The sequence below is a fragment of the Osmia bicornis genome, chromosome 7 (assembly GCF_907164935.1).
Source record: "Osmia bicornis bicornis chromosome 7, iOsmBic2.1, whole genome shotgun sequence".
NCBI lineage: Eukaryota > Metazoa > Arthropoda > Insecta > Hymenoptera > Megachilidae > Osmia > Osmia bicornis.
Genome location: NC_060222.1, coordinates 340,310 through 362,347, shown reverse-complemented (window position 1 = coordinate 362,347; position 22,038 = coordinate 340,310). Strand labels below are relative to the sequence as shown.

Here is a 22,038-nt window from a genome sequence, read left to right as displayed (position 1 = left end):
GATACAACATACGATCTATTTATTATTTACAACAACGTATCAATGTTACACAAAACGTACCACATCGTGTTTTATTTAAAACACTTATTACACAATTTACAAAACATCGCTCACTCGCTCGCCATTAAGTTCAGCTTGGTAAATGGACTGCATTTAAAACTCGTTCTCAACGATTCCGGAATTTTGGGCGATAAGAAACGCGCGGATAGAGAAATCGTGAAACGCGGAAAACTTTAAAAATGAGCTCTCGAACGCGTGTACTTTTAAAAATTGATTTCATCAAGCCGTTCGCCTTAACTTTGAATCATCTTTTTTACGTATGTTTTTTCATCGCGATATTTTGTAGAAAATTTCAACATTTATACCATAAATCATTTCTTTTCTTTAACAATAACACATCGATCAAATGAAATAAATTGTTCTATACAATTTTAGAATACAATTGCTATTCCACTTATTTTTTGAAACGACAAATAAAAAATATAACTTTATTTATTAAATTCGTTTTTATCGGGCAACAATCTTATAAATTTCTACAAGCAAACTGTTGCTGCAGAAAATTGTTATTACTTGTGTGTATAAAGCTTCGAAAACTTATGATGTTGTGTATTGTATATGTATATGTATACAGTTGCGATGAAAAGTTTTAGAATAACTGTTAAATAAAAAGTGAGAAAGACAAATGTATTCAACATTAGGTCGTTTATTATATATATTGTCGATCAGAGAATCAACGTCTACTTTTGCCCGAGTTGATTTCGCTTGATGAAATTTTTTAAATAAACGTTAAGTCGGGCACGTTCGATAGAATACGAACAATAAAATCTTTAAAATCCGTTTAACAATAAATATCCTCTGTGAATAAGAAAATTGTACAATTAGGCTAAATTGTACTAATACGGCCAATAAACTCCTTCGAATAAAACTTTAAAATATTCAGAACCGTACGAATGGACGTTAATTATTATTAGAGGGGTTCGTTCTCGGCCACTAAAATCTCGCCTGCGAGAAACCATGCCTGACCAGCATGGACAGCCGAAAAGGTGGACGGATGGCTGCTGCGAATACGAGATCTTTCTTTCTTTGTAAAGTTAAGAACGAGCCTGGACGATTTATGCCTCCGTATTAGAATGCGAACCCTGCCTCGCCATAATTTTATTTTCATTCCACTTCACAGACCACACATTTAATCGTCATATCTGTGCAGTGGACAAATCATGCGTCGTGCGTGTCGCACCACGAAAAAAAAAAAAATAAATAAATAAATAAAAAAATAAAGAAAACACCAACACGTGGAAACACTCCACGTACATACAGAGTGTTTTTAAAAATCTATTACACCTCGGATCGAAGATACCGTGTTCAGCTCGATATTAATTGTTCTACCAACGATGAGCGAATTTTTATTATTACTCTTCTCTTAATAGTCAACTCAGATACATATGTATATCGATCCTAAGTTTTACACAACGTCGTTTCTGTATTATAGTCATTTGAAATATCTCAGATGTTTTTTGACAACGGAGAAAGGTTGTGTCTTTCCTTCAAAATAAATTCCTTCTTTCATTGATACTTATTTCGATTATTAAAAATCTAAAGAGATACTTCAAATGATGATCGATTAGACGAATCGGCATAGCACATTGACAGAGTATGCGTAAATACGTTACCGTTCTTTGATCCGAGGTGTTGTACACCGATAGAAACCCTCTGTATAAATATATATGTACTTATGTATAGATATATTATGTGTATATAGAAAAGTAACTCCGTAACGTACAATAAATCGTATCTTTCTTTGGCACATTTCGTCAATTGTAGGATTTCCGTACAAGTACACCTATTTAGGTACGCATACGCCTTTGCATACTTGTCACCTGCTGTATGTACAAGTATGCATCATTGTATTGTATCGTTATAATATCAACTTGCTTTATTCTCTAATAATCATATACATACACAGGACGTGATTACAATGAATTTTTTCAGTACACCCAAACTGTAATATCATCGCAACCATATCCTGAATATATGTATAATATACATGGTTATTCTCAAAGAAGATACAAACTATGAAAAACTAGAAATCCTCCATGCAAAGGGAATCGAAAAGGTCTTTGTCATTTTTTTCTATTTCTTTTGTTACGAAGAATTTATACGTATAGTTTTTATGGTGTGCATCCTTTTTAAGAAAACCTATAGAATACGTACAAATATCCCATATCTGGGTAACGTGAGTATGTACCTCTTTTCTCTTACGTACATACATACATACATACATACATACATATGTATATGTATACATATATCTACATTAATCTGTACTTTCCGTATTATTCCATCTGGTGCCCATTTAGGCCTTATCTACTTCTAAAAAATTATCGGAGGAACGTAACAATCTGTTATTCTTCAATATGTATAATATATTTCTATGTATGTTCGTGTCGTTAAAACGTCACGCGCTTCGCCGAACAAAGAGAATAGGCTTGGCGAGCGTGGGAGTTGCACTCTCGTGAAATCTTAAGGATCGTTCACCATCTCTCAACCACTCGTCGAGACAATGGGATCCATCGAATAGCAAACCTTTTCCAGAATCAATCGTTCGGCAAGTGATTCGTGAAACGGTAACGGTAACGGTAACGGTAACTTCGAGGACCTTTTCAAGAAGATTATTAAAAATCGTGGTCAATGAGAATTGTCAATGTTCTTCTCTCTAATTCGAATGCGTTGTTTTTTATTTTCTTGAAAATTGTTCATTACGAAAGCGCAACTCCGTGGACCCATTCATGAAAAATCCGGCCCGTAGTCGGAATACATATTTTACTAATATACATATATGTATGTAGATCGTCGTGGCGGTACACGATTTTTTCTTTCTTTCAACTTTTTCTTTTTTTTCTTGCGTTTTCTTTTTTCTTTTATATCTTATTTTTTGTTTAAATAAATATATCCACGAACAAGGCACTGCTCGACAGGGGCAAACACACGTTCTTGTTGTTCGATGGTTTGTGGAGAGGTTTTTCTTTTATTTTTCTGTTCATCAGCCGATGATTTTACGCAAGGTTCGCCTCGATCGATGGCTGTCGAGCTTTTTCGAGCCGTTTCCTCTCGCGAAACGTCGGTGGTAAAAAGTGGTCGGTGTACGTACGTTTTTTTTAAATTTTTTTCCTTTAGAATATACCTGCGAGTGTAAAGACGCGGTACTTGACGAGCGTGAAAAGCTTGCTGTTCTTTCTCTTTGAAACGCGGCAACGATCATCTTGAACGAGCAGTTTCAATAAAACTAGAGCAAACATTTAAAATTGATCAATATTTTGCATTGTCTTTGATCCTTTGATCCTCTTGAAAGAAAAATGTGCTGATTAAGAAAATACGTACGGTGGTATCCCCAAGAACAACTGACAAATCTTTCTTGTCATTGCCACCCTGACTGAAATTGAAAACGAAGATAAGGGCATGGAAGGTAAACCAGACCGCGTTAACTCTTCCGATTTCTATTTTTCTAATTAGATGTATATTCTTTTATTTAATTTTAATTCCGTAATTGCCAGCAATATTTCTTTTTCTTAAAAGATTTATTGAAAGAATCTATTGGTAGGAATTTACCCGCTAAAGAGCTTAAGGAGAAGCAGAAGAGTTAAAAGAGCAACGAATCAGCCTTTACCTTTGCCTGGAATTTCCTTCAGGGCGAACGCGTAGACCCTCTGGTCTGGTCACAGAGAGCGTTTCGCCCACGGGCAGGTCGACGTGCGTTATAAAGGGAAGCACTTGGTCCGTTTCTGTGTAACGGTGGATCGGCAGTCGACCTTCGAACCCAGGGTGAAACTCTCCGGTTTCACGCTCTCCTCCACGGAGATCTTTCCGAGCCTTCTTTTCACTCGGAAAGGCGTTGATCTCGGGGATATGATCTCGTAAAGATCGCTCGTTCTACCCTGAATCTGACCCCTAACCTTCGGACTGCTAGCTTTCTGATCAATCGGGATGGCGATGTCCACCTCCGCGCAATGATTCTGACCACTTCTCTTCGCATCCTTGTCCGATTCGTTGCCGTTTTCCTTTCCATTCGTCGTTTCTCTCGAGCAAGTATTATTAAACACATTCGACGAGTAGCTCCTCGAGTCGCAATAATTGACCGCTTCTTCAGCCTCTGAGAGAAAATTTCTAGAGGCCAGCGAAATCGTTCTTTCCGCTTTTTGTGGCTTCTCATCGTCGGCATAGTCTAACGAAAGACACTTCTTCTCGAACAAAGCTGGTCCAGGAAGCTTCTTCTCATCTTCCTCCTGCTTTCCATCCAATTGACTTTCCTCTCTTCTCTCAAGAGAATTCAGCACCTTTGACGGACGTCGAATACTATTCTCCCGTTCAACCGACAGACAAAATTCTTTGTCGGTTAACAGAATACGTTTTGGTTGACGAGTTGGTTTCTTATCCAACTCGAGATCCTTCTCCCACGACGGAGTCTTCAGTAAACTCTTCACCTTTCTCAGTTCCGTCAGCAGGTCCATGGTTTCCTGGGAAGGCTCGTGGAAGATTCGTCGCTTGGGACGTCTTATAGACGCGTTGCTGTCCGATTCTTGATCGCTAGGATGATCTATTTCCTCTTGTTTCTTTAGTACTGATCTCGTGCTTCCTTGGACTCGTAAGTATCCGGTTCTTCCATCGGTGCTCGAGTCCGCGTCCATTTCCTCTGTTTTACTCTTTAAACTTTCCTCACGAGTGTCCGTCACCGCTTTCAATTTTTCTTGTCTCGCAATTATACCCTGAACGTTGCCTCCTCGCGTTCGTCGCTTAAAGTCCGCGTACGTTTCAGTCGGTACTTCATGGTACTTGAATTTATCTTGTAGCTGTTTGAACGTTTCCCTCGTGTATTCTTGAGCGGTGCGATGAGCCAACGAGTCCTCCGACGACGCCTCCCTCGTCTTTTCGACTTGGTCCCCAGCCAGGAAGACAGACGCGGCCAACGAACGATCCCTCGACAAAAGATTGTCCGAGGATATACCTCGTCTTTCAAATTGTGCCTGTTTGTCATTCGGCTTCTGAACAGGCTCCTTCTTCTTTCCATATGCGTTCAGTAAATCCTCGTACGTCTGTCTCCTGCTTTTCATCGGGGAACAAATTATTTTCTCCGAGGTGTCGGCTTGTTGCGAATCATCCTGACGGTCTGGCAGAACGGAGGAGATGGGTCGTTTTGTCGGTGAATTAGGAACGCTGTCTTCGCTATGTCGACAACTTTGAATAACTTTGCGACGAGTAGGCGTTATTGGCGTACCAGTGTCTTTTCTTGATTGCCATTTCGTTCTCGGCGAATTGCCCCAGCTGCTAGATTCCTTATCCGAGCCATAGCTGCCGCCGGAGAAAATAATCTCCTCGCTGGTTGTAACGCGGCACTTCAAAAGCTCGACACCGTTCGCGGTTCGTTCTTTCGTTTTTACCTTTGGTGGTGGCGATGGTTCGTCCGTTATGGTTTCCAGTGGTAGAGAGCTCGGACCCGAGTCGAGGACATCGTCTAGAGAGGCGCCTCGAAGAGGATCTCGAATATGATCCTTCACCTGAACCGTGGACTCTAGATCCTCCGTTTCGAACGAGTACATCTTCAACAGATGACCCTTGCCGGATCGTCTTCTTTCGACGTCAAACGACTGGTGATCCATCTTGATAAGCTTCTTTTCTTCTGGTTTCTTTGCTTCCGCAATCTTCTCAACTTCGTCTGCCTTTGGCGTTTCGCCTTTTCGTTCGTACCGCGGGGTCTCGAAAAAGAATTTGTCCAACGTCTTCGATGAGCCAATCTTGTCCAGAAAAGGCTTCTCGACAGCTTTGCTAGGCCCGATCTTCTCCAAGTACGGCTTACCTATTATCTTAGGTGCCAGCTTCGCCAGGAAGGGCTTGTCCTCCGTCTTGGATATACCGATCTTCTTCAAGAATGGTCGCTTCTTCTCCTTCTCCTTCTCCTTCTCCTGTGCTCGCGGGTTTTCGAACGAACGATCGCTCAATCTTTCGTTACTGTAATTCGACGAGTTGTCGCTACTCTTGGATCTGGCCCTTTTGTTTCGCGGATGCGACGTCAGTGGAGTTCTCGGTGTTCTCGGTGTGAGGGACGGACTGGGTTCCTGATTCGGACAGGTTTCGTCCAACAAAGCGATGGCGTCTCTCAAGTCCATATAAGCTTTTCTAGGCACGGTGCTGACGGGAGGACGTGGGAACTCGGTTTCGAAGCTACTGTTCCTCGTCGAGATCACGTCTGGCTTTACCACGGCATCTGTGTCGACGTGAGAATACGAGGGATACGAGCTCCGATCACCCGTAGGTCCCGGCGAGGAGTCTATGGTCGGATAATCCTCTAGGTACCACGGTGTTACGCCAAGCTCTTCCGGCCTCGCTGCGCTACCGTGGCCTGCAATCATCGTATTTTTACTTATAGCACCCCTGCTGCCTGACGATGTCGACTGCTGATCCGTTTGTGTGGCATTCGTTGACGTAGTCCCAGATACACTCGCTACTATCTCGATCGGCGTACCGGTTATACCGGTTATACCGGTTATACCGGTTATACCGGTCACTTGTCTACGGTAGCTAGAACACATGGCAAAGTATGGTGGCGCTGGTCTTGCTGTCTCCACCACGACACGACCCTGAGCGCAGGGCACCATAGGTTCACCATCCGCCGGGGCCTCTTCCGGCGTTAACGGCAAAGCCGCCCCACGACCGAACTCGATAAACCACAGCTCGTCCCTCAACTCGCTTTCTCACTTTTTCTCGTTCATGTCCTTGTTCAGGTAGTGTAGCACGTAGTGCAGCACCAGATCGTAGCAGTATTTGTATTCGGTCTGCAAGGTGCATTTAACATTGTTTCAGGCTTAAGGTTAATATGTATCTACTTGGTTATAGCTTCAATCTTGAGGAGCTAATAACTTTTGCTCTTTACGACCACTTACCATGTTCTCTACGAGCTGAGGCCTATGCCTGCGTACGGTTTTAACCGCCTGGAAAATGTCCACTTCCCCGTGCTGAATGACCTGTTCTATACACGCATTTGCGGCACAATACACGCCGCAACGACTTCTGCCATCCGGTGAAACCACAGCTACAGGTCCATAATCCGTTCGTTGCCTCCACCTTTCGACCATGTTCATCAGCTCGACCAAACTGTTCGTCGACGTTGGAACCTTGTGGCCCATAGGCCAACAAGTCAATTGGAACAGTTGAACCGTCTTCGGAGGAGCTTTCACTCCAGCCATTAGCTCGGTCAGTGATACTATTTTTTTGTTTATCCTGAAAATCTGTCAAAAAAATTGGATTTTTATAGGACCGTTCTTACTACATATGTATAATATAATAGTATCAACACTTCTTAGATACATAACATTAGATAGCCTATCGATACCAAAGCGAAGGCTACAGGTACGTTCATTTTTATTTAGAATTACCTTCAGAATAATTCTTTTCACAGGTGTCTAAAACCATATTATACTTACAATAGTATACAATCGGTACCATAGTGAAATACTTAGAATTAGGTAAAAAAAGTAAACGAAAGAAATTGTTACTTGTAAGGCAGAGGTAGAGGCAAAAATAGAAAAATAACAACTGAAAAAGCTATCAGAAATTCTTCTCACCCAGGTTTTGATGTTCGTATAGTGATTGTGACTGATGTGATCAATCGTAAATACAGGACCGTATTTCTTTGAATGTTTTCCCTCGGGCCAAAAGCTGGGGAAATTCGTGGAGCCTGGGGGTGGTACGCAGAGTACCACCACGGCTGCACACTCGTAATCGTAAACCAGGGACCAGAACTCACCGCACGTGTGTCGAAGTGGCCATTCCGTTACAATGTACTCCCTGGGTTTCGTATAGCCCTGTCGAGAATGTACTTTTAGCAAAGATATAGATATTTACCCGTGACAACTCGCGAGACATTAGAAGAATAGTAGACACAGGAGTGTTATATTTTTTAGTATACAATATTACATAAAAAATGAATTAACAAACTTACGTCCACAAAAACAGCGTTTATGTAGTCAGTGTAGCTGTTACCCTGGAAGCTGGTGAGGTATGGTCGAAAGTTGTCGGCTAAAGTGAAAAACATTAAATCATCATTAAACTGTATAACATAAATAAAACGAGCACGAGATTCCTTTTCATATTTTACTCGTGCACGAAAGATGCATATGTATATTCCCATTGGTGAAAACTTACGTGGCACTACTAGAACGTCCCTATTTTTTTCTCTATTATCAGCTCTATGTCCGCCAGCGCAATCACCGATCGTGAAACGTGGCGTTTGCTTACAAATTTGCTGGTATTCTCGTTGATATTCATTCATCTTGGTTATGGGATTTTTTATACTCTTTTGCTTGAGACGTTGCGATAATTCGGAAACCGGAAACCACGAGGTACCGCACACTACGAACTCTTCTAGCGTGTCGTACACGAATTTGTACTGTTCCTAAATAGACAAAAAATGTTCTGCAAACGAATTTTAAAGAAATTCGTTGAAAATCAAGTTTTAACCTCGATCAAATGACTCACCAAGTTCTCGATGAGACCTCTTCTGCTTTGCCGCAACTTCTTCAAGTATCCAAAGACGTCGAAAGCGTCCTCCTCTTCGGCCAACTCCATATTTGCATCTATCGCCAAGTACACTCCTGATCTTCCACCACCGTCACTTTATTCAACATAGCAGAAGGTCTCCATTGGATATTTAAAATTTATTATGTTTCCATTAGGAAATGAACACTTACTTGCAATGCACCACCATAGGACCTGACTCGTTCTTTATAGTGGATCCGACCACGGCTCTGACTCGTCGACGAAATTCTAAAACTGCATTTCCGAAAGGACACGTATGCGAATGCCATTCCGTGTAATGGAATTGCAACAGTGTTCTTTCTTCTGTGATTTCCTGAAATTGCCAGACAATTTCTACACGTTACGTATTTACATAAACAGCAAAACTTATAGATTTATAGCTCTAAATCACCTGTAAGAGGTTCAAAGGTAAAGTTCTCCAAGTTAAATTACCTAAACTTGGTATATGTATATTCAAATACAGTAAGTACTTTGAGTTACAGCGAACGTATTGTCTGCTACAATATTGTTCGACTCGAGATTAACAATTTAGCTCTGTTTAACTGTCACCGTCTTCCTCGCAATAATGCACAAGTTGCTATTCACGGAACAGAGGAGTCGCAGTTGCATTGAATTTTCTATCGTCGGTAAATCTTGCCAGCAATTATCGTGTTGCGTTCACTAGACACTCTGGTAAAGATTGATTCAACCGGACGCGTTAATGTTTGATGGTTCACGACGAACTGACCGACAAAGATCAAACACGCGACGTTAACGAGCTGCCACGTGCTATTTTCTGTTCTCGCGTTTCGTGCGAGTACTTTACGAGCGAGTATGTATTAACGCTTCGTCAAACACGTTGCTTTCCTGTAATTACCAACTGGCCGGTGACCACGAGTTTTATCCGATACTCTGACTTGATAACGGGTTCGTTATTAACCCTGTTTGCTTTACAACTTATAACTAAGGTTCAACTAGTGTCATGGATTAGCCCACCGATCCAAATTTTAACACCTACCAATAATAATTAATGGCAAAAATAATCTAATGGCTGATCGTAACACGGGGAACCACCCTGTCTGTTTTCATTCCATTTCATTTCATTTCATTTCATTTCATTTCATTTCATTTCCGGCGAGCTAACAAAATTAACCCTTACGTAACGGTGGTCCGAGTAAACTTATCATCCCATTATCCTCTATAGTTTTACATTTACCTAGTTTCAACGATGCAAGACTAGTAGTTCCTTTCTAGTTAATTCCACCAACTTTTTACCAACTTCTATCTTCAATTCCAGTGTTGCGTAGCAGACTACTTTTCAGTTGGTGAGACAAGTTTCGCGTTTGCGCGAGTTCCTGCCAGACCGGACTTTCTTACATCGTATCGGAGATTTTGCGCTAATGAATTATACAACGAAATTTCGAGCAAATCTATATGGAGATGAAGGATCGTTCTTTACGAATGAAATAGAGCGGCATTTGCCAGTAAATTTACCATGGATCGACGCATCGAGAGGTAGTGCGTTAAGAGAAGAATTTTCAAAGCTTTTCACACCCTATAGATAAACATGCTTGACACGTTTATATCGAACGCGCACCGCTTCACGTGTACCAAATGAATCTGTGAAAAGTGCACTCACGTCGTTCTCATTTTTCTTGTACAGCTTTATCGTTCGTATGTGAAAATTGGCCAGTTCCTCCTCCTTCAACACGGAAACCCCGATACCACCATACTCTTCGTCCTTGTCTTTGCTTGCGGGCCAATATTGGACGCACATCACCTGAAATCGATTCGTTGGTTATCGTTTGACAGATACGAATGCATATCACACTGAAAATGACATAGCGCTGTTCGAAAATCAGTTTTCGTTATTCAGAAATGAACAATGAAAATAATAGAATTGCGTTCATGCTCCTTTCGGTGTTATAAGGATTCTTCCTATTCTTTATGCATATTATTAACATATTATTTCTCACCTTGATGAAGTCGAATGTTTTTGTTAGCATCACGATGCAGCATGCCTTCTCTTGCCAAACCATTCGCCAGAATTCTGTTACCGTGTTCTCTATGGGTCCCTGAGTCACGATGTAAGCATTTGGTTTCAATATACTCTGAAACAATATCCAGACGACGATAAAGTGAACTTTTCGACAACCTGCAGTATTCTCGCGTATCCAATGCAAGTGTATTTCGGTACATACACTCTACTCAAATTGTGTCGATATTGTGTAATGGCTAATCGATACCAAAATTGTATACATATGTATATTTCTTTTTTCCGCTACTTTTATTCGGTGTCTAAGTCCTCCAGGTATACGAATACTTGGTACTTCGATGGCGATAATATTTTCGGAAATACAGATTATGAATTATTGAAATGTTGCCGTCGCAATATCATATCCAAATTGCCGTTATTACGGTGAACCTTGATCTTGACCTTTTTAATATAATTCGACGCGATAGCAACGATCCTCGCAAGGAATTTCGTGCAGCTTTCGTTTAAGAAGCGTATAAAAGTTTTGTAGAAAGGATCGTTAACATCTCGTAAATTAATAATTGAATTTCCTTGAGATCGAAAGGGTAGAGATAAAAATAGAGAAGTTCGATCTGGTATATTTTTGTAGATACATATTTTACTCACATCTACGTAAGATGCGTTAACGTAATCGGAATCTGGTTCGCCTTCGATCGTATCTAAGACCACCCTGTTATAATCGTCTGCGTACAGAAAGGGAAATTAAAATTTGCACTTTTTTTTTTGCACTATACACTACTATACAATTCTATAAATTACTTACAAGGAATACACTTTTGGTTCTGATTTTTTTCTTTATTCGCTGGTTTCGTGGCGTGTCTGCACGAATGTGTTTCCACTTTCGTTGCTGTCTGTAATTAAAATATTAACCATGTAACAGCTTCGTTACAGAGACATGGGAGTGAATTTATTTAGATTAAAGGGACTTTGAGTATACGTAATACGTCTGTCTGTTCTGCTCTATGTTAGAAGCTACTCTATGTCTCCAAATGAGTGGTCTAGAATTCGTACACGAAAATGGCAGTCTAATGAGAAACCGATATTCTCCACCTATTCTCGTGGGATCGCTTTGTCTCTTGGATGTCGTCTTCTCTCTTCCCGTCGTATCGTCTTGGCTGTCTGCCTACCTTCAAGGCATTTCCTACTCTCTAAAGTCTAATACGCCATGCGTTCGTTTGCTACCACGTGAAATAGAAACGATTGTCCTCGTGCAATTTAATGGACTTGGCAATATTAGATACGTCATTTCGAATAATCGTTTGACAATCCGTGAATCGTCTTGCTACACGATGCCAAAGTTAGATCTTAGATATCAGTTACCTTCTCTACCTATCTCTTTCGCGACAATCATTCCTAATCACTCGAATATTTAGTTAACTTGGAAGAAAAGTTGGCAAGCTTATCGAAAGCGAGAAATAAGCTTAGAGAACGGTCGAAGAGGGATTTATTGTCCTTACCTGAAACTCGACACGATATAGAACAGGAAACTTTCGACGTAGCTCGCAAAGCTTTGGGAATTGCGAGAGTTCTGTCGGTGCCGAGGGTAGGGTGGTGCTCATACTGCTACCCAGTTCTTCCGTGGCTGTAAACAGAAAAAAAGAAGGCAACAAATTAATGTTGCAGAATGTTATTCTAACATTGTACATTCTGTTTTCTTCCATTCCGTTTCTCTCGTTGGAAAATTATTTGAACCGTCAGAAGCCAGTTTCCAGTTCTATGTGGTTTTCGATAATGTCACAGTTCGAAAGCTCGAAAGTTAGACGAAATTTCATTACGTGCTTGTTCGTGATTTCCTACATATTCCAAACGAAAATACCAGAGAATAAAATGATTTCTGAAAACGAATACTGGTACATATTACAAGATATAGGGGAAAATAGGAGCGTCGAATATCGATCGGTCAACGACGGCGACGAAAATACGAAATACGAGATAAGAATGGAAATAACAAACATTAGCATAAATTTACATTCGTACGAAATGAACGGGAAGAAAATAGAGGAAATTTTCTTTCCGCTTCGTTTCTTTCCTTCAGCTTGATTTCTTGACAACGGAAAATGAACTCTGCTTGTGTCTCATCGCGAAATTTAATTGTTCGATGTGATTAAAGGCACGTCCAAAAAATTCCAGTAAATAAAAATGAAATTTCGTCTAACATTTAATTTATCCGGTAAATCTATGACCAGTTTGAAATCATTTTTATTATCCAACGAGATCATCAGCCTAGATGTGTTATCCGATTGTGTTAGAAGACTGTTGGAAACTGGGTCACTCTGGCCCGCGAGTGCACATAAACATCCTTTGCGGAGTATAAAATCTCATGAGTTTCCTGGAACGTTGTCACGTTCCAATAAGTAACAGTCGAAATTGGAGCATGAAGAAGCAAACATCGGCACGTCAATTTTCAACTTCTTACGAGGCCATTATGAACGAACAAAAAATATGTTTTAAATTTATGAAAGAATCATTAATGACAAGTAACAGAAAGAAAAATGATTTCATACATTTCTATGAATCATTAAAGTTATTTCTGTGAAGTAATTGTCAGTTCGCGTTTGCCACTTACCTAGAACAGATATCCATCGATTTTCCGAGTTCACGAGCAACCGAATCGCATCATTAAATTCTCATTAGATTTACTTCGCTTCTGTCTGAGGTGCAAGTCGTTCTTGCAAACGTTCCACTTCCATCAAATCAATTTTACGTCAAAGGAAATACCATAAATTTTTCAAATTTATTAATACCAGACTATATAATTGTTCTTCTTTCAATTTTCGTTCACATTAATTTTATGGAAGTGATCTTATCGCCCAGCAATTGAACGTGTTAAAACGAGCCAGCATGTTTTATCGTCGTAGCATTAATTTCGTAAGCCTGCAATTTCCTGCGTGCTAGTTTATCGATAATTCCTCCTTTATTGCAAACGGTGAGTACAATGAACAATTGATCAAACGGCAGGGGTGAAATGACAGGAACATTTAGCTCGATGAATTGGAAGAGACACGAGTATTTGATGACGGGGTATCAAGGTGGATCCTACCGAAATAAGAAATAGCCCTCTTCTAAAATTTTATCTAAATTTCGAACGAAATTCAATATGCGATGCAACTGCAAATAAAACACATAATAATGTTAGCCGTAGGATGAAACAACAGCGAGGACATCACTTTGTCATCGCAGCTTTCTTGCGGTTATCGAACGCTGATAAAGGCTAATGAGACTGTTGTACTTCATTCTGTGGTTTCGCCTGTCTATAAGCATTGTTATGTAATTAGGAGAACAAAGGCTTCAGAACGTATTCGATGATACAGTGGTATTCCATCGATCGGGGTAGCAAGGTGGCGCTAAGTTAATAAAACCTGTCGGTATTCGTTTACGTAGCTGGAAATAATTAAAGGATCACAGTTTCTTGTCATTTCACAGAGGTAATCTAATGTCGGTGGCACGCGTATATTTTCGTGATTTAAAATATTTAAATTATTGCTCCACGAAAGGTATCGGGAAATTCCTGGAATTCGAGTACGAAACGGTATTATTTCGATAGCACCTGTGGATGACACGGTACAAAGAGCAAACACATTCCTCCTTCCACCCCGTTCATCCCCCGGGGTTGGGGGTGGGAGGATAGGTCGTTTAACCGGGCTTGGAATTCTGCGGTGACTTTGAAGTTTCGAATCGACACGAAGTAAAGGTGAGCAAGTAAAATCAGCCTCGAAATGTATAGTACTTTGACACCAATGTGATTGATCGATCTTTGACGCGTGTCTTTGATCAATAACATTTCTTTTTCTAACTACAGGGTGCAACATTGTCTCGAGGCTGACAAGTAAAGGAATTTAGTTAATTCCTTCTTCAAATAAGATTTGTCGATTTTATAAATTTTATAAATTTTATAAATTTTATAAATTTTATAAATTTTATAAATTGAGAAAATGACTGTTCGTATCGGTGATACTTGTTTCAAATGTGACGATGAATACGGTAGGTAACGCACTGAATACGATTCTTGAACAATTTCATTAAAGAAACCAGGGTGCAAGCTTTTCACCCCTTTTCAAACGAAAGGGGTGAGTTTTAAATATCTGCGACCGAAGACGAACTTGAATGGATGGAGAAGCTTCACCGAGTAAATGAGTTTCTACTTTTGTAATTAAAATTCGCCTCGTATAATAGAGAAAGATCTCGTTTCAACTCTTCATTCAGACATAATAATTATATTATTTTTCTGCGAGTGGATATTTTTAGAATATTACATTTATAATCTTAATTTGTCAATTAAAATGGTAATTCAAATAAAAATTATTATTTTAACCAATCTAACGTTTATCGAACAAATGCAACATGATATTCTTCCATAAACAATACATCATTTACCACCCTTTATGGGCAAACTTTGATCTTGAATATTGTTTTCTTTAATCTTTTAGCGTTCACCCCTAAAACTTGTGGATGGGCAGCTTTTAGACAAAATTACCAACAACACCGTTTCAGAGTTTTCTATTGTACTCGTACTATTTATCTTCTTTTTCTCTTCTTCTTCTTCTTCTTCTTCTTCTTCTTCTTCTCTTTTATAGGAAAATTCTTTCTTTTTCAATTTCTTTTCGTTGGAAAACTCTGTTCGACAATGTTCCGATTTCTGACGTTTGAAGATGATGCGACGTGACCAAGATTTATGGGTCGTGTTGTGAACCATCATCTTAGTCTCGTATTTCATGACGGTCGATCGATACGATCCCATCGAATACCTTTGTCAAGCATGAGTGCTTCATTATATCTAGCAGGATCGCCGACACAGCAGGGTTTCATCTTTGTTTGACGACACGGGCCTAAGAAATTTTCATGTTCGATCCCTTTTCACCCAACAAAACACTTTCCTTCGAGACACGATCGGCCTTTTTGTCAAACAGCTTCAAGATGATGAGAATTTCTTTTATTTTACCTTTTCAACATTCATTTGTAAGCTCTTTCACAAACAATTTATGGATATTTAAAGTAAGCACGTTTTCGATTTGCCATGTTTAGAACGTACTTTGCCATGTGGTTTGAATAATCATGTTTGCGGTACAGCTCGACAGGTGTGCAATTACCATCGAATACACGAAATATGGATTGCGAATAGATTGATATTAACTCTGCATATATCCACTTTTAGTGTAACGTTACGAAACAAGCGTTTGCAATTTCGCCGTTTAAATTACAAACGAGTCATCTGTCTATGGTAGAAATCTGGGTCCTCTAATCAAGATTATTAGAGCTCACGCCACGTCTCAAAGGTGTAACTTAATTTCTTATTGAATCACAACTCGGTCTTACGAATCAGCAGCCATTCAAAGGAATTTGTTTGATTCAGCGCCAGAATTTCAAATCAGACCAATGCACTGTAATTTGTACTGTAAACCATCGGTGGTTGATTACTAAGGAGGTCGTAACACCATCCTTTTCTCTAACGTTGAAAAGAGAATTAAGTATCTACTACCGAATAACCCGATTGATAGTACACCATTTCGATGGTATTATATGTATAAACTCGTTATTTCGACAACTCGTTATTTGATTTTCAATGTTTGCAGATTTTCCCTCATTCCTTGTCTTCAGTTTCACGGTCCTTTCACGGTCCTTTCACGGTCCTTTCACGATCCTTTCACGGTCTGTCAATCTCATGGAACCCCTTTTAAACGTTTTCAGCCAGCAGGCATTATTGTTCTCTGCTTTTAACGTGACTCGAACGACTGTCTAAGGTGTTTCATCGTCGCTCGATGATTTCCCTGAACGTGTTACGCCACCAGTAACACGACACAGCGAATGAATTTAATTTTCGTGAAGGGAGCCAGTCACGCGAAACTTAATCTCATGGATCAAATTAGTTTTCAAAATAGAAACAAGTTGCTGACAATGCTGATGCAATTAAATATTATTTCAATAGATATATATCATTCATTTCCATCTGACTTGACAACTGGTGTGAAGTTTAATGATCACAGAAAATAATTCCACGGTCAATTCCCGTCCAAATCGAATCCAAATGATTAGGTAATACCTGTCAGCAACAGAAAGCAAGCTTTCGGTCGACGTGTCTACAATAATCGATATCCTCTGTTACGATTACGTCTGAGGATGGAAAAATTCAAGAACGAACATGGCCAAAAATAAATTCTTTTACGACGCGTTTTATCGACATCTTTCTGATCAAAAGAACATCTCTTCTTGGCACGCGTACTCTCAACTCCAACTACCACGGTTAATATTAAAATGTTTTAAATATTTATGCTCGACATGTTTTTCATAATAATTCATATTTTCATGTGTGCAGGGTGCAGACGGCATGGAAAAGTGGTCTATTTCCATGGGAAATTCAATTGGAAATTGCCCAACAACCGCTCGGTTCACCTTTCAAAATTTCATTCATTAAACTCATCAATTGAATTTCAAACTTTCCTTCGTTCACGATGTTTCTACATATGTTGCTGAAACGGCTAGGCAAGTTAGCTTTTGTGAACGACGAACAAATAAATTCGAACTCTTCTACCTCTATCCTCGATCGTTCAACATTATTTACTATTTTAACAAATATCACGGTATGGAATATTTTTGGAACGTTAACTTAATAATTTAAACACCTCTGTGTAATCTGAAGGAGGTATGGATGAATTATTAACAGGAAAATTGATGCCTTTGGTAAGGAAACGATGGTGTTTAAACAAGCCGATTTAGAGACTAGGAGGCATTGCAATGTGGGTGGTATGAGTATTCATAGGCTGTTTGATAACGGTTGACTAGCATCAAGCTGGCGCTGATTACAGTTAGGATAGGGTTATCAACCCCGTTACGAAGGCTTTGCAAACAATATCGGCACGCGTGCTAAAGGAAACTCACTCAACCACGCCATATCGCATACATTCCTTGCAATTACTTGCAATTTTTTTCTCTATAGAGACAGTTCAGCCACCTGTCATTCGGTGGTTAAAGAAATATTTAAGTCCCCGGAAGCATTGTACCATTTCTTACAAAACACTCGTACCCAATTTTTACTCAAATTTTACCCAACTCGTACTCGATTTAAATGAATCACGGTGGAAGAAAAGAGAATGAAGAAACTCATTGTCAGCCGAAAAAGGTGACGTTCACTTTCTTTGTTCCATGAATTTAAATCGTTCCGTCCAGCATTTATCTCGATCAGAAAACCAGGTTAGACTAGATGAAATCTAGCCCTTTGTCTTTTTTAACCCTTTCAAAGGAACAGTCACTTGGTTGGTGTCGGAAAAAGAATAGCTAGCAGAATTTCGTGGATGAAATAAAGAATGAAAGATTCCGAAGGGAAGAAGTCGAATAAAAGAGAAAAAGAAGAAGAAGCAGTGTCAGTGGTTTCCAATCGAATCCTCTTCAATCGAGGAACTTTCCTCTGTGATCGGGGACAGATTGGAGGCGAGTCGAACCCGATCAGTATGCAAGTAATACGAGTGATCCGTGAATGTCATCCTGGAGAAAGGAGGAACTTCCATGAATTTCAGAACGACCCATAGTGAAATTTGCTCCCGGTATCCGTGACAAGTTTTCCCACCGCGAATCATCTAATTTCACTATTTTGATTAAAGGTTTCATCGATCGTACCTTTGAAAAATTATCCTTTATTACTTTTCTCTAGCGTAAAACTCATAGACAATAATGTATTTTATTTAGAAATCTCCTGAAATCTCTGGAAATTCCACGAAATTCTTCTAAAAACCTTTCCACCTAAATTTCCATCTACCTTTTCACCCTTTCGAGGCAAAGTAAAGGCTTGAACCGAAGCCAGAATACATACCGTATTCCACGGACGTAAAATTACGAGACTGGATACAATCGCGAAGGAAATAAAGAAAAGTCGTCCCTTTCGCGGCTGTGAAATCCTCAGAGTAAACACGAACGAATACATATTCGGTTGGGACTGATCGATAGATCGACGTTGAAACTTGGAAGAGTACCGCTTCCGAAGGCTTTGCTTTCTTTCTTGACCCTTCAAAGAGCACGCTTCCCTTTGCCAACACGAGGTCGTTCATTTCTCTGGCACGAGATGCTTGTTAAATCGTCGAGAGACGTGGTGTCTCTTCGTTTATACAGTGGAATGTTTGCGTGACAATTAGCGGAGTTGTAATTCTTACGTAAAATTCGCACCTAAGCTTTCCCAAGTGCTGTATTATTTTGAAAATGCGTTTGGAAAATTTCATATAATTTATATGTACAAAGAGAAATTATCGTGTCTGATAAAATAAAAGCTCTCGTGGTGTTGGTGTTAAAGATAAAGGAACGTAATTGCTTCGTTAAAGGGCAAATCAGTTTAGACTTGCAGTAACACTTTACAAAGAACTAAATTCAACACGCTTAATATACCCCTTATTTTCTCGGCATACCACTCTTTCTCTCCAGTTTTAATAAAACGCTTTAACCGGCTAGGCTGTTAACGGAAACCTTATCCGACTCGACTAGTTTCCCGGAAATTCAACATATTAAAAATTCCTTCGTTCCATGCAAACGAATTTCTCCCGTACTTATGTGTGTTCATGGTACATACATATATCGATAATCCCGATAACTTAACCAATGCATGAAAACATCAATTTTAAGCTCACCGGACACAAACCGGTGATTTATATAAATTATGTCACGGTTCTATACACCTATTTCGCTGTTCGACGATCGTGGTGGATTCCAATTTGATTGAAAAAAAAATTGTTCTGAAAAATGACATTTCATTTGATCGTACTTGAAACGTTTTGATGAGCGATTGAAAAACGAACGATGCGAAATAATTATTTTCGTCTCGTAATATCGTAACTCTCACGCGTTCGATACAGAGAGTATCTCGCTGTTATTCTGATACAAATCAAAAATCTTCATTCTGAATATTTAAAATGAAATTTCAAGCGCGAGTTTTAATCTCCGATTTTATTCCGAGCTTTTTGTTTTCCCACGAGTTCTTTCTTTTCATTCCCTGCTTTCTATCCGACAATTAAGCTATCTAATACCCGGATAATTACTGTCGCTGCATTTTTCTCACGATTATACAAATTAATAACCTATTTTATCCTGACGTTAAATTAACGTTCTCTTGAAACTGGCTGTTGGATAGCGTGATATCTGGAAAGAAGTAGTATGTCTCAGCGATAAGTCAGACACATCTCCGATCCAACGTTCAAGCGACATCCCGAGTCCTGAATCAATCGACTTCCATTTTTAATGAGATTCGGCTGACCATCCCTTTAAAGGTAGCCGCGGGAGGATGAAAAACGAGCAACCTTTAACCCTCAACCCTCGCCTCCCCCATATTTCCGAGCAACGTTGCAAATTGATGCGCCACCTCGTTCAATCGATAATATGCAGAGCCGTCAGTAATTTACCTGGCAGCCAATTTTCCGGCCTGACTCGATAAGAGATGAAGGACCACGAGGTGAAAGATTATTTTCTGTTTCGCGAAACCAGAAAAATGAATAACAAGTCACAGAGGACCAGTTTGGATTTTCACGTTTCTTCGATTACATGCAAACTATGTATAGCTGAAGATAGATTGTGTAAGTCATTCGAAACGGATAGGAATGTTAGGAATTGGCAAACTACGATCTAGAGCCGTGAAGCTTATCGACTGGTCTGTAAAAGGACATCAACCCCGACCAGGTTTATCCAGAAATACCTTGTAAACGCAAGAAAATTCCATAAGCTTCTTTCGCCCATCAATTGTACCGGCCACGATAAACGTAAGCTGATTAAACTTACCATCGCCACGAGTTTATCGAAAAGGAATAATTTTTATCGATTAAACCAGAATAAATTCCATTGAATGAAATTTTGAAATATAGGCAAAGGGAAAGGAAGGAAGAAAAATCTTGGACAATCTGAAAATAATTTTCCAAGTAATCCTCTCTTGAAAATTCACCAGGAGTACCTACGGTTTTCCATCCCACAGGATCGTCGGTTCCCACGGGGATCGGTCGCGTGTCTAAGCGTTCCCGATTCCTCTCCGCTGATCGTTAAGGAGATACGATCGACTTCCGGTACTCGATCGAGAGCGAAACTATTGGTAGACGGAAGAACGGAACGTTCCGCGATAAATTTCGAATGTATTCTCGGTTGGATTGGCTCCGTTCCCAATGTCCGGCGAATTTATTTTCGTTTCGAATCGCTGCTATCGCCGACAGCGAAACTTTTTCGCTGAGTCTCCGTTCTGTTTACCCGCGACGCGAAAAAAATTATTCGTTCACGATTTACGATGCCCAGCCGCGTGTCGAGCCTTGACATCTTTACATTTTCTGCAATTAGACACCCACCGACGCAAACCCATCTATTTTTCGTAAATCATGATAACTGATTTCTTCTTCCACTTTTTTCATTTCTTCGTTTATTTATCAATTGCTCTCTTCCTGGTGATAAACGATGCTTGTCCAATGTCCTTTCAAATCTTTTCGGACATCTGAATTTTAACCGTACCATTTTATATCATCCTGTCACGTTCGATACGTTTCAAATGCATAATTTTCTGTTCGAAAATGATAAAAGCACCACGAATATACAGAATAGGAATACAGAAAAAAAAGAGAAAAATCCTTAAAAGTTCGCCATTATTCCCTGGTGCGGTAATTTCCATGAAATGGCTTTTGTTGTCCCCCCCTTCTGGTGGACGAGAAAAGTTTCCATCAATTCACGATACTTGAACCGCTACGAAAATTTTAAATTCTCCGCGGCACACGCTGAATATCGATCATTTGCGGTCGCAACTCGACCACGTTCTGGTCATTCGAGATTCCTTTCTTTTTTACTTGATATCGACGCGAATTTACATATCGATTCCGATGTAAAACGTTCAAATTTAAAAGACAAAACTTCAAAGAAATGTCCACGATAATAAGCAACTTCCATTCATAAATCCTTAACCCAGAATTCGAAATATCGCGTGCCAGTGGAAATACCACTTGAAAGGATGGAAAATTTTGAATGGAATGTATCGTTAGGTTCACAGAGAGAATCTGTATAATCCTGAGGGCGAATTACATTGGTGAACATCGTGCCGACCTTGTCGGATCGTTGCAGTTTCCAGAACTATAGCGATCGATCATTTCACACCGCTCCATAACAATTTCGTCCGCACCGATAATGGGGATACAAGTCTCCGACGTTACAAAGCAATTTATCGATGCAAGTGATTAATTGATCGAGTAGTTTAACGATGGATTATCGATTAACAATCGTGTTCCAAATGATCAGAACTAATATCTTCATCGAACGAAAAATTTCAGACGGTTCAACTCCCAACACGCGTACACCAATACAGAAATTTTTACTTCTATCGTGTTTGATTTACTTTTTTTCTTTGTTGAGTTTACAATGAGAGCAACGGCAAGAGTAAAAGTTAGCAATCCCAAGCGAGAAGAAAGCAATCATTTTAATGGCTGTGATCCTTCTTTGTCGCG

At 39.7% G+C, this 22,038-nt stretch overlaps 2 protein-coding genes across 6 annotated transcripts in view; both read right to left on the bottom strand.

Moving 5' to 3' along the window:
• Nucleotides 1–4: 4 nt before the first annotated feature.
• LOC114878314 lies at nucleotides 5–6,747 on the bottom strand. Of its 3 annotated transcripts, XM_029191938.2 has the most exons (3): nucleotides 3,665–6,747; nucleotides 3,379–3,430; nucleotides 5–3,283 (listed from the first exon to the last, which is right to left on the bottom strand). In XM_029191938.2, exon 1 carries the CDS (start codon nucleotides 6,645–6,647, stop codon nucleotides 3,753–3,755), a length of 2,895 nt encoding a protein of 964 aa, XP_029047771.2. In that variant the 5' UTR covers nucleotides 6,648–6,747; the 3' UTR covers nucleotides 5–3,283; nucleotides 3,379–3,430; nucleotides 3,665–3,752. The 3 variants fall into 3 exon arrangements, with proteins under 3 accessions (XP_029047771.2, XP_029047770.2, XP_029047769.2); XM_029191937.2 differs by having other exon boundaries at nucleotides 3,379–6,747; XM_029191936.2 differs by having other exon boundaries at nucleotides 5–3,430.
• LOC114878315 (receptor-type tyrosine-protein phosphatase kappa) overlaps nucleotides 6,660–22,038 on the bottom strand; it is a 27,732-nt gene continuing 12,353 nt past the window's right edge. For all 3 annotated transcript variants that reach the window (XM_029191939.1, XM_029191940.1, XM_029191941.2), the window contains 12 exons: nucleotides 12,058–12,182; nucleotides 11,364–11,451; nucleotides 11,207–11,283; nucleotides 10,542–10,676; nucleotides 10,205–10,345; nucleotides 8,739–8,899; nucleotides 8,527–8,662; nucleotides 8,194–8,443; nucleotides 7,991–8,067; nucleotides 7,614–7,853; nucleotides 6,933–7,277; nucleotides 6,660–6,824 (listed from right to left, as the gene is read on the bottom strand). In XM_029191939.1, coding sequence (XP_029047772.1) covers nucleotides 6,744–6,824; nucleotides 6,933–7,277; nucleotides 7,614–7,853; nucleotides 7,991–8,067; nucleotides 8,194–8,443; nucleotides 8,527–8,662; nucleotides 8,739–8,899; nucleotides 10,205–10,345; nucleotides 10,542–10,676; nucleotides 11,207–11,283; nucleotides 11,364–11,451; nucleotides 12,058–12,182 — 1,856 coding nt within the window. In that variant the 3' untranslated portion in view covers nucleotides 6,660–6,743. The remainder of the gene's footprint in view (nucleotides 6,825–6,932; nucleotides 7,278–7,613; nucleotides 7,854–7,990; nucleotides 8,068–8,193; nucleotides 8,444–8,526; nucleotides 8,663–8,738; nucleotides 8,900–10,204; nucleotides 10,346–10,541; nucleotides 10,677–11,206; nucleotides 11,284–11,363; nucleotides 11,452–12,057; nucleotides 12,183–22,038) is intronic.